Source organism: Notolabrus celidotus, chromosome 15 (genome assembly GCF_009762535.1).
Source record: "Notolabrus celidotus isolate fNotCel1 chromosome 15, fNotCel1.pri, whole genome shotgun sequence".
Taxonomy (NCBI): domain Eukaryota; kingdom Metazoa; phylum Chordata; class Actinopteri; order Labriformes; family Labridae; genus Notolabrus; species Notolabrus celidotus.
In genome coordinates, this window is record NC_048286.1 from 25,085,698 (window position 1) to 25,097,803 (window position 12,106).

Below are 12,106 nucleotides of genomic sequence, written 5' to 3' on the forward strand. Positions count from 1 at the left end.
CACTTAGCTTCATGAAAAGGGTAAATATCATCTCCTGAAATAACACTGAGAGTGTCTGTGACGAGAGATGTCATCCTTCTTTTTGCATTTCATTACTCCTCACACAGCTGCAGCCCTTCACAGGCAGACAGATTACTTCTATAACATGTCAATACTTCCTTACACACACACACACAGACACACACACACACACACACACACACACACACACACACACACACACACACACACACAGTTCTTTGTGACTGGGCCTGCAGCCTTGACAGTGATCTCTTTGCACATGTGTGAAGGAGTGTCTTCAGTTACCACCCTGCCCCTGCATGCATGAGTTTCAGAGGTTATTTTGGGCCTCAGAGGTACCACTGTAACCCCCTGCTTCCAGTGAAATAATAGGAGGAGTCAAGATTTGCCCTCCCATAATGCCCCAGTGCCCCTTCCCCATGTCAACTGACGGGGGATTTCCCTCAAAACACTGACTCTCCACGCTGTTGCATTAGTTTGGACTCTTATTTTGACACAATGGACAACAGTCCTCTGCAGTTACTGACCGTCCCCACAGCCCCCTACCCGGACCAGAGACCTGGCACCAATGGACTGAGGAAGAAGGTGTATGTGTTCCAGTCCAGGAGGAACTACCTGCACAACTTCATCCAGAGTATCTTCTCCTCCATTGACCTGAGGGACCGACAGGGGTCGACAGTGGTGGTGGGGGGAGACGGACGCTTCTTCAACCAAACAGCTATCGAGGTCATCGGGCAGATGGCAGCTGCCAACGGGGTCAGTGTCACCATGAATGTGTGTGTGTGTGTGAGTGTGTATTTGTTTGTGTGTGCATGCTGGTTAGTGTTTGTTAGAGTTTAAGAGTGTTAGTGTATATAAGGGTCACTTGTCCTGTAGTTATCACATTGTTGTCATTGGTTGTCACAGAGTTTTGACCTACTAGTGTGCAGTTGCAGCTTTTCATACATAGTGAATGTTACCAATAATTCTTTGATAACTGAAGACCTGTATTTAACAAGTTTAAAGTCTAACATTGCACAAGATTGTTTCAAATTGTCAGGTTTTCAAGTACATAAAACATAGTTTTAAATAACAGTGCACAGACCTTTAGCAACAATCAAGAGTTCAGTCTTGTCATTTGTAAATACACTCATTTCTTTTGTCATTCAAAACTATGAACATTATGTAAAAAGTGATTATGATTTCGTCTTAGCTAAGCTTTTGTTTGCATATACATATACATTACACATACAAACTAATGTAGATTTTTTTAAAGCAGCAGCAAAAAGTGCTTTAATGAGATCATAATGGCATCTTGTAATCAGTTGATTAAAAAAGCAATCACAAGGAAGACATTTTGTTGTTTGTCAGCCAGATCCTTTATTCTTAAAACTGCAGTGTCACCGTTTGGTCACTATTATTGCTTGTTTGCATAGGATCTCCATCACCTTGATCCCTCAGAAAGTTTCTCCCAGGAGCTTAAACACACCCAAACAACATGAATGAACACAACAACACAACCCATAAAACCTCCTTACATGACTTTAGAATATTCATTTTTACTGTACTGATAAGATGCTTTGGCTTTTGAAGCCTTACTTGCAACATCACCCTAGATTTGTACTTGAATCTGTTGGTTCACCACGTCGGTTCAGACTGACGTATCTCAACAACTGCTTGATGGATTGGCCTGAGTATTTGTAGAGTAAAACTTGGTCCCCAGAGGTTGAATCCAAATGACTGTGGTGACCCCACAACTTTTCTACTATTACCACCATGTGGTCAACATGTTTCTCTCAACTACTTGGTGAATTGCCACAAAATTTGATCCTCTCATGCATGCTCCCCAAAAGATCAATGAACCAATGAATTCATCTTTACTTTTATAATGCCAATTCACAACAAACCTTATCTGAAGACACTTTATATTGAGATAAGGTAAGATCCAATCTATTCTCATTACAATATTCAATCTTATCCTATCTCAACTCAAAGCATTTTGTAGCATTTGGTAAGTTAGAGTTAAACAGAAACCTTGAGCAGAACCTGTGGGGATTGGAAAGGATGAATTTTGCTAAATTGAGTTGTAATTAAGGTTATTCATGACAGTGAAATTGGTGATGCAATATCTAGATGTATTAAGTAATACCCACAAACCAATTGGAATCCCTGTAAAACTCTGATATACTTTTTCTACTTTGCAAATTAGTATCTGTTAGCATGCTAACAATCCAATAAGATAGTAAACATGGTAAACGTCACTTGCTACGATTTGCAAGTGTAGCATGTTAGCATGTTAGCATGCTGAAGTAAGCAGTTAACAAGACACAAAATTGTACTTGCATGCTGCATCATAGCTGCTTGCATGCTAGCAGGCTCATAGTTTCTACACTAAAATATTATGAAAATATTTTTGACCTGTGATATTGTAATTGTATAAAAATGAATTATCACTGACAATACAACACATAGATATTTGTAACTGTTTCACACAGCTACACAGTCTACCCAACTTTGCTATGTGAGATAATACTTTTTTATACATGGTGTCTTTGCACTGATTTTCCAGTAGATACTGTCATCTTTATTATAGAATTTTATTATACAGCAATGTAAAGCAGTTTGTTGATGTTCTAATGAACACAGAATAAGATCATCCTTCAACTCATGAATTTTCATAGAAGACTGAGGCCCACAGCAAATTAACTAGTACGGACACGCAGTGAATCATGCTTAGGTATCTTAGTAATAAATGGCACATATATTAGCTACAAGGAAAGTCCACAGTTGAATGTCATACAAGACAGTCTTGAAAAAAATGTAACAGAAATAAAATAATTAATGCTGCTTTTATGCAGGTCACTGCTGTATCTGCAGCTCCTGAGATCATCTTTCAATAGATATAACCTGTTTGGTTTATCTACACATTTGCCAGCACCACTAATGGGCTCTCTGTGTTCCCTGGCTTAAATTACATACGCTTTAAATCTCTGATGCTTTCCTGGATGGATAGTATACTTAGAAGGATTTAAAATACAGTCACTTTTAATAGAACTTGCTGTTGATGTGCCTTAACAGTCAAATTCATTAAACAAACATTTCAGATCCTCTTAGGAAACAGCGTGACACAGCAAACATTATCTTAAGTTTCCTCTCCTCCCCTCCTCTGATAAAATAAGAAGCAGAATAATGCTGGCCAACTCATACAGCCACCTGTTTGACATTTACACAGGTGGGTCGTCTCATCATTGGACACCACGGGATAATGTCCACACCTGCCATCTCCTGTGTGATTAGGAAATACAAAGCCATTGGAGGCATCATCCTCACTGCCAGCCACAACCCCGGAGGACCTGACGGAGACTTTGGCATCAAGTTTAACATGGCAAACGGAGGTAACTGGAGAGGAGGAAGCATGCAGTGGCAGGGGCCAAGTGAAAAATAGTGTTACGAGAGAAGTCTAGAAGACGTTTAACAAGGCTGCAGGCCTCATTCAGATTTGTGGCAGAGACACAGTCCTGGGATCTTGACTGTGTAACAACGTTGAAGCAAATTAAAAAGATCATCATTGTTTCTCATAGCTATATCCTAGATATTCCTTCTTATAATCACCTTGTATGGATGTGATTTTATGGTAGCTCTTTCATGACATTATCATCTGTTTATATTAGAGATTGTCTTCTACTCGCAGGCCCGGCCAATGAGGCGGTCACCAACAAGATTTTTCAGATCAGCAGGACCATTGAGGAGTTTGCCATCTGCCCAGGCATGAGAGTGGATCTGATCACGCTGGGCAAACAGATATTTGATCTGGAGAACAAGTTCAAACCTTTCACAGGTAAAATGCTGCATGAAAGAATAAGGATGCAATAAGATAGATAGGAGTAAGAGGGGGGATAGGAGAGCAAAGTAAATATTCCATCCACGGTATTATTAAAAAATGATAAAGTATCCGAACAAAAATCAGTCAATAAACCAAATGTAAACAGACTGCACATACCAGTGACATCCTCACATTATAAGTTAAGCATGTTATTCATCATAAATATCTTAAATAAGAGAAAGTGATGAGCATGCCATAAAGCTACACAACCCTTCAGTATCATTGCCATTCTTTAGTTATTATTAATGGTTCAGGCAACTGAGCTTACTTCATGATGTTTTTGATGTTGGTGCAATGAATAATAGAACATAACTGTGTCTTCTTTGTGGTCTTGTCCAGTTGAAATTGTAGACTCCGTAGAATCCTACGCCAACTTGTTGAGGAACATTTTTGACTTTGCTGCTCTGAAGGAGCTTCTGTCTGGTGAAAACCACATCAAGATAAGACTTGATGCCATGCATGGAGGTGAGAGAATGTGTGCCAGTTTATCAATTGCACATGTACCAATATCAACTGATCAATCAATAATATAATCTACATCAAACCAATGAATAATTGGTCTATTTTCATTTGACATATTGTTGGGTTATTAATACAGATGTTTATGCTAAGCAGATATAGGAGCTAGCATCAACTGCTATCATACAATGGTTCAAAAGTGCAACACATCCCTGTGAAATGTAAAACACTCATGTAAAAGTTCAATGTAGCATAAAGTACATAAAACATTCAAGTACATTAAAATGTGCTGCACACATGAGTAAACGCATTATAAGGCTTTATATTATTGCAAAAATAGTGATTACTTGAATTGATCAAGTCATAATTCCACATGGTAAACAACAACTTTGTGCATGATGCTTGTTTTCCTTTGTACAAGGTTAAATTAGGAGATAAACAGTACAAAACAATCCATCAGTCAGAAATACATCAACTTACTGCATCTTGTTTTGGTGAATCAGGTCAGAGAGCTGCCCATCAATCATGATGCTCTCCAAATAAAAAGCCATTTACTACACGACACTGATGACTCGCTATTCAGAGCATCTCCAAACACTGAAACTGACACTAATGGACTAAAAGTCTCTACAGTCATCTCTCCCCACTCCTGATGCACACCCATGCTACCACCACAGCAGCACAACATAACACCCCTCACAGGAAGTTAAGATGCATATTTTACTGATAGAGTATGTTATTTTGTTTAAGATGCTATATAAGGTCACTGTGGCTATTTTCTTTGTCTGTTTCATTACTCCAAAACATAGCCAAATTATTAGGGTTATACTGGAGCGCTGCTTAAAACACTGTTTGACATTTTAAGGTAATAGTTTGTAAGAAGATTGAAGCCACTTTCAGTGCTGTATGCTAAATCTGTAGCCACAACCAGCAGCAAGTTAGATTAGCATAAGCAGCACAAATGGAGAACAGCTGGCCTTGTCCTGGTAATACAATTCAGCAACTAGAACTCAAATTTTACTTCTTTAATTTACACACATTCAACTTACCAATAAAACATCAAACATCCCTCAGTTCAGTAGTCCACAGCAGAACAGATTACGGAAAGTTCAATGACTCTTGTGTTTCTTTATCTTTGCAAATGCAGCAGGAGACAACATTTGTCAACAAAGCAGTCAAACAATCATGTTTTTAACTGATTAGAATTAAACTGATCAGTAAAATTAACATTTGATTTGATATAATTACAATGATAGAAAACATATTTGACAAAAGTATAAACATGTAGTTGAAATTTATAGTTTGACCCATGTTCCATCTGTCATCATGGAGGAGGCGGGCTCTCTGACTCAAACTGCAGCCAGTTACCAGGGGGTGCTCTAAAGGTTTTGGTTTCATTTGGCACAGCTGTTGTTCTGTCCATGCTTTTTATACAGTCTATTCTCCACACAAAAAAATACATGTGACATTTGTCAAGCGATTGATAGTTTCCCAAAATGTGAAAATTCTGCTCAAAATTTTACTCAACACAGCACAAACTGATGTCTGATATTTAAGAGTGCCAACTGTAAAACTCCATGTTCATCTTAAGCATTCATCAGTGTCCACATTGAAGTCTTTTGTCATCACTGTCTCTGTCACCTCTGTGTGCTCCACAGTGGTAGGGCCTTACGTTAAGAGGATACTCTGTGAAGAACTCGGCTGTCCAGCAAATTCTGCCATAAACTGTGTCCCTTTGGAGGACTTTGGGGGTCAACACCCAGACCCCAACCTCACATATGCTGCAGACCTGGTGGAGAGCATGAGAGACGGAGAGTATGATTTTGGTGCTGCATTTGATGGTGATGGGGTGCGTTCACTACTATATGTCTCTATCTTCAGATGTTCTGTAATAACATAAAGCAAAAGCGAATCTATTAATCATTTCAGTTGGATCAACATGGTTTTAACGTTTTGAAAGGAATGACCCAGAGGCCTTGACCTCTGACCTCTTTCTGTCTGCTTTCTAGGACCGCAACATGATCCTCGGGAAGCACGGCTTCTTCGTTACCCCGCCTGACTCTGTGGCTGTGATCGCTGACAACATTTTCTGCATCCCATACTTCCAGCACACAGGAGTGAGAGGCTTCGCTCGCAGCATGCCCACAAGTGCAGCTTTAGACAAGTAAAAAAAAAATCTCAGGCTTTTACAATCACTCACAAAACAATGAGCCAGCAATTTCTCAAGTTGAAGTTTAGAAGCTGATTTCTTTGAACGCTCTTTCCTTTTATTTTCCACAGAGTAGCAAAGGCAACAAAAATAGAGTTATATGAAACTCCCACTGGGTGGAAGTTCTTTGGGAACCTCATGGATGCAGGACGGCTGTCTTTGTGTGGAGAAGAGAGCTTTGGTACAGGTACAGTGCCTCCTCAGCAACTTATTAGATCAAACTACGTGATTTCAGCTGAATAGGCGTGGGTGGAAAATTTAATTTTCCAGCTCCTTTCATGTTTTTTCCTTTAATACACCAACTCTCAGGTGGAGACCACATCCGTGAGAAGGATGGGCTTTGGGCCGTGCTGGCATGGCTGTCCATCCTGGCCTACAGACGGCAGAGTGTAGAGGATATTCTTAAGGACCACTGGATGAAATATGGAAGAAACTACTTCACCAGGTGACATGAGGACACATCTGTGTTGTTAGTTTGGATGTTTTCAGAGTTTATACTTCCTCATCTATTTAGTACCACTCTTAAAACATAACACTAAAAAGTATAAATAGTGATAATGAGGATAACGAAGAATAATGATATTATTGGCATTGTTGTGGCACATGTAGAGAAATGATAAAATACAAGCAGGGCATGACTGACATCTAGTGGAACATATGTGCTATCACAGACCACTTACCATTACTTTCTTGATTTCTAACCATTAACTTGTATGAGTTAAAATAATAGTTAAACCACAACACTGGCAACTAAATGTACATACTTCGGGCGATGCAGTTGCTCTATGAGATAAAAGTATTGCTGTTTTGTAATGTCCAGTTAATAACCGAAATACATACAAAAAACACCTGTTATTCTTCCTCCAGATACGACTATGAGAATGTAGATATAGATGCAGCCTGTGAGATGATGGAGGATTTAGAGATCATGATTGCAGATAAGTCCTTTGCGAAGCAGAGATTTGCTGTGGAGGACAAAATCTACCAGGTGGAGAAAGCAGACAACTTTGAGTACACAGATCCAGTAGACAGCACTATCACCAGGAACCAGGTACATGATCCTCACTGAGAGGTGTTTCACTGATTGTAAAAGTCACTCAGTATTTGGACTCATAAGCATTGGAGGTACTCAGCTGATCCTAAAAGCTTTATGTTCTGTTCTGGGCTGTTTTACTCCACAGGGTCTGCGGATAATCTTCGCTGATGGCTCTCGAATCATCTACAGACTCAGTGGGACGGGGAGTGAAGGGGCGACGGTTCGAATCTACATAGACAGCTATGAGAAAGAGCAAATCTTTGAAGACACACAGGTACAAGATGAAATTCTGAACATTTCGAGAATAGTTTGGTAAAGGTTACAGGTATGCTTTAACCTCAACATGCAAAGTTCATCTTTTTTCCATCTCAGAGACAACATAACTGTTTGTGTATGTTAACAGTTTCCTTATATCAAGTAAAACTAATGAAATGTCTCAACCACTTCAATCCTGTTCACTTTTATCAGGATTGTGGCGCAATTATGAAAAACACTACAATACGTTTCTGGTTTATTTAATAAATTACTCATTCAGCCTTTAAGATCACTATTAGACAGGATCATATCAGAACAGAGAATGAATAGCAGATAAGTTTGATACCTCTATCAATAACTGGTTCAACTTAAAAAATGTAAATAATCAGAAATAAAACTACCAATTACTACTTGTTCAACCCATTATATGCATTCAACAAGCTCAATAGGCCTGTTTGTCTGTTCACGTATGCCGTCATTTAATTTCTAAACAGGAACAGACTAATTGTACTGGATACAGTTGAGACATTATTGCAGCTAGGTAATTAATGTACAATGTTGATATGTGGACATATTAGCACTTATAAATTACACCAAACCAGCAAGGACTTGTCTCATCATCAGTTACATAAATGACCATTCATTTTGAGTCCATGAAGTGAATCTCACAATACATCAAGTCTCATTACAGACAAAAACTCTGTTACAGATAGTGTGATTTGAATAAATCAATGTTAAAAAAAATGTTAAACACAGATCTTTGAGTTAACTATATTTAAGATGTAAAAAGATGTTGATTTGAATCAAACATTTCTTTCCATTTTGCCTTTAATTAAGTGTTTATAGCTGTCGCTCAGCTGTCTAGCTTGTTAGGAACAGGACAGGAAAAACCTCACATTTCAGGCTGTCATTTTTTCATGAGGAAACATAATTAATCATTCATACGTATTCCAGTAAAATAATTTTAAGAAAATATCTCCATGTAATGTCAAAAATAAGTAGGCCTAGTTCTTGTTTGCTAATGGTAAAATATTAGAGAGTAAATCAGTGTCATATGACAGCCAGGTGTTGTTGTTTTTTTGTCATGTGCGCAGGTGATGCTGGCACCCCTGGCGACCATCGCTCTGAAGATTTCCCAGCTCCATCACAGGACGGGTCGCAGAGGCCCGTCAGTCATTACATGATTCCCCACATATGTAATTCCATGTTGCTAACGTAATGCTCTTTTTTCTTTTTCTTTTTCTTTTCTGATTTTTGTATAAAATGAGCTTCAATTCCAAGTATAGCTGCACAACATGCCATAGTTGGTTAGTTTAGGCTAAAACATATATTTAGACATTTTCTCACTGTTTTACATTAAACTGCTTTTTACTTTTTGTTTATGTGTGACTTGTGTGTGTTTCTTACATAGCAGCAACAAGATTGTACCTTTTTGTATTGTCAATTTTAGATGTTTTTATTTCACTTTTTTAACTTCATTTTTTCCATGCACAATTTACACCAACAACTCAAAAAGGATAGGTTTCAAACGTTCCTACACATTCCACGATGACATCCTGTTTTAAACATTGCTCTGAAACTGTGGTTTGAGACCCTTGTGTATCAAATTTTTTTTAGGGCTGGTTTTACTTAATGTGGCTATGTATACTCAGTTAGTCAGCTTTGTGATTTTACTTTACTTCAGACCTGTTCAAGGATATAAGGAAAGAAAAATACTGTTTCTCACATAAACAACATTTCCTCAAACAACCTCTGCTTATTTTCAAAGAAAAGAAGTGGGTCTTTCCTGCCGTGAAGCCTCAAATTATTATTTGGCTCATCCACACACCTTCATTCAGGGAAATTAAAACTCATCAGCGAATAAATACCTGAAATTGCAGTTGAGTGTGGGTGCTGCTCACTCGAGAGAAAACATAAACACATCTTTCAGTACGCAGAGCAACTGTTCTGATGAACACAAAGAAGAACAACGAGGCAACACAATAAGAATGCCCCATGAGATAAGATTACAGTTTCACCTGTTCCATAACTGCATCTTCTTTACAGCATTTTCAGCTTCAGTGGTTTGATTATTTCTATCCACAGCAGCATCAGAGGGCTAGCATCTGGTCCAGCTCTGTGATCACACATGCTCTTTGAAGTTCTGTGCCTGTCTGCTGGTTTCATCTCCATACTACACTGAACCTGAAGCCCAACAAGACAGAAAAACAGTAGAGTTCAGCTTGGTTCATCCTCATCAAAGGTCCTCTAGCTGTGGGTGTTTGCTTCGCAAAAAATATTCTGAGAAAGTAATTACATCATAAATTGCATCACTGTGAGAAAAACAAATCAACAACATTGCTCAAGCATTCTCATATCCAACAATTATGAACAAATGACACATTTTAGAGGATGTTTATGCATTTATGGAAGGGAAAGTTCTACAAAACATACAAATATAATGTGTTCAAATTTTAGAATTTCCACAGCCTTTTGAATCATCACACAACAGGTTTTGCAAACACAAACCATGACTCTTGTTTTAAGTATCCCATTGTGGCAGCAAGCCAGCATGCACATAACCAGAACCCTGGTGCACGTGTTCTTTTCCTTCTTTGACATGTCAAAGTGTTCTTTGTTTAAATGGAAACCTATTTACAAAATGACTTCCCCATTTTCATCATGTTCCTCAGAAGAACCTTCCATCAAAACTTTGAAAAGCACATACGTGTAGCTTTTTCAAGCATAATCTTTAAAATCCTAATTGAGTGTTGTGGAACTGAAGCCTATCTTGCCAACATACATATATGTATACACATGCATAATGGTAAATATTATTTATTTATGGTCTTCTTCACCCGCGGTGTCTCACGGAGAGATATCGGAAGTCTTTTCTCCCTGCAGTGGTCAGACTCTATAACTAATAATATATATATGTATATATATATATATATATATATGTTTTAAGATATGCTTATTTTACCTCTTTAATTTTAATTGCTCATAACGTTTTAATAATTGATATTTTATAGGCTCTTGTTTGCTTTATACTCTTTTGCACTGTCTACTTTGCTGCTGTGACACTTAAATTTCCCCGTTGTGGGACGAATAAAGGACTATCTTATCATATCTTATCTTATCTTATATTTTGCATAGTAAAAGTCAATACAGTAACCGGGCCACATTTGTCAGATGCCAGATGTTTTATTTGAAGTGTAGTGTTGTAGAAGAATAATATAGCAAAATAAAGAAAAACTGAAGTAAACTTTCAAGTTTATACTTCAATTACTTAACCCTCCTGTTACCCTTATATTTACTAATATCTTTTATCCAATTTAAATCTCCAGAAACGTATTATTACCCAGGTTAATGTGGCAGGTACTGTATGTTTCTTTGTTGACTACCTAAATATCCCTTTAAATAAAATATATTTCAAGCATAAACACAATTTAAAGCATTCAGAAGGACTTTATTTGTAAAACAGAACATCAAACTGCTGCAAGTTTGTCATGCTCTCATCGGCCCGGCCTTCTTTCAATGTTATCAAAACGTATTACACAGGACACATCATTGAATGTCTTTAGAGACATGGTGGCTGGAAATATTATATCTCAATCTAAAGGTTTGCTGTTCGATCCCAGCTCCTGCAGTCACATGCAGAAGTGTCCTTGGTTATAATGACCTCAATATCATCCAAAACAACCAAAACAAATGTGTGTAAAATGTTAATATTTCTTATGTTATATACAGCTAAAACAGTATGGGTTCAAATTGATCCCAATGACCACCAATTTTTAACAGGAATTTGGAACATATAAATATTTGAATTTATGTTTTCCCAGTTGTCCCCATTAAATTAGGAAAAGTCCAAATATGAAGCCAAAAAAATTATGTTAGTCATTAATTTAGAGATGTTAAAAATTGAATGGGGTCCAATTGACCCCAAGGGTAATAGGAGGGTTAAATCTTCAACACAATATCCTCTTAAAGAATTACATCACTGATAATCTCCCAGTTGCTGCAGCTGCATGGTCTTGTGCTCCTTGTCACGAGGGATTGCAACTACCGTGGGAGAAAAGGGTAAAAATGAAAATTAAAGTGTTTTAATCTTTCTAAAAGGGGCTAATGTTGCAGATGGAAATGAAAATAAAGAGTTTGGATCACCTGGTGGGGTTTAAGTGTGTTGTTTGTTGTATGTGTTGCTTTATTTACAGTCTATGGTTGTGAATAACAGTCTATGACGTCAGACTGCTCGATGGGGGTACTGTCGCTTTAAGACGGTCAC

General features: G+C 37.9%; 1 protein-coding gene across 1 annotated transcript; it reads left to right on the plus strand.

The window, feature by feature from the left end:
- The first annotated feature begins 439 nt into the window (after positions 1 to 439).
- On the plus strand, positions 440 to 9,224 carry LOC117826938 (phosphoglucomutase-1-like). Its single transcript, XM_034703366.1, has 11 exons — positions 440 to 777; positions 3,233 to 3,395; positions 3,692 to 3,838; positions 4,223 to 4,348; positions 6,001 to 6,191; positions 6,352 to 6,506; positions 6,623 to 6,738; positions 6,861 to 6,996; positions 7,419 to 7,602; positions 7,733 to 7,861; positions 8,937 to 9,224. Exons 1-11 carry the CDS (start codon positions 520 to 522, stop codon positions 9,024 to 9,026), a joined length of 1,695 nt encoding a protein of 564 aa, XP_034559257.1. The 5' UTR covers positions 440 to 519; the 3' UTR covers positions 9,027 to 9,224.
- Positions 9,225 to 12,106: the final 2,882 nt, after the last annotated feature.

Excerpts from the sequence above, each read along its gene's own strand:
- LOC117826938 (XM_034703366.1), top strand. The coding sequence starts at position 520 with ATGGACAACAGTCCTCTGCAGTTACTGACCGTCCCCACAGCCCCCTAC. Across the intron at positions 778-3,232 it reads AGATGGCAGCTGCCAACGGG|GTGGGTCGTCTCATCATTGG; the intron begins GTCAGTGTCACC and ends ACATTTACACAG. Across the intron at positions 6,507-6,622 it reads ACAAGTGCAGCTTTAGACAA|AGTAGCAAAGGCAACAAAAA; the intron begins GTAAAAAAAAAA and ends TATTTTCCACAG.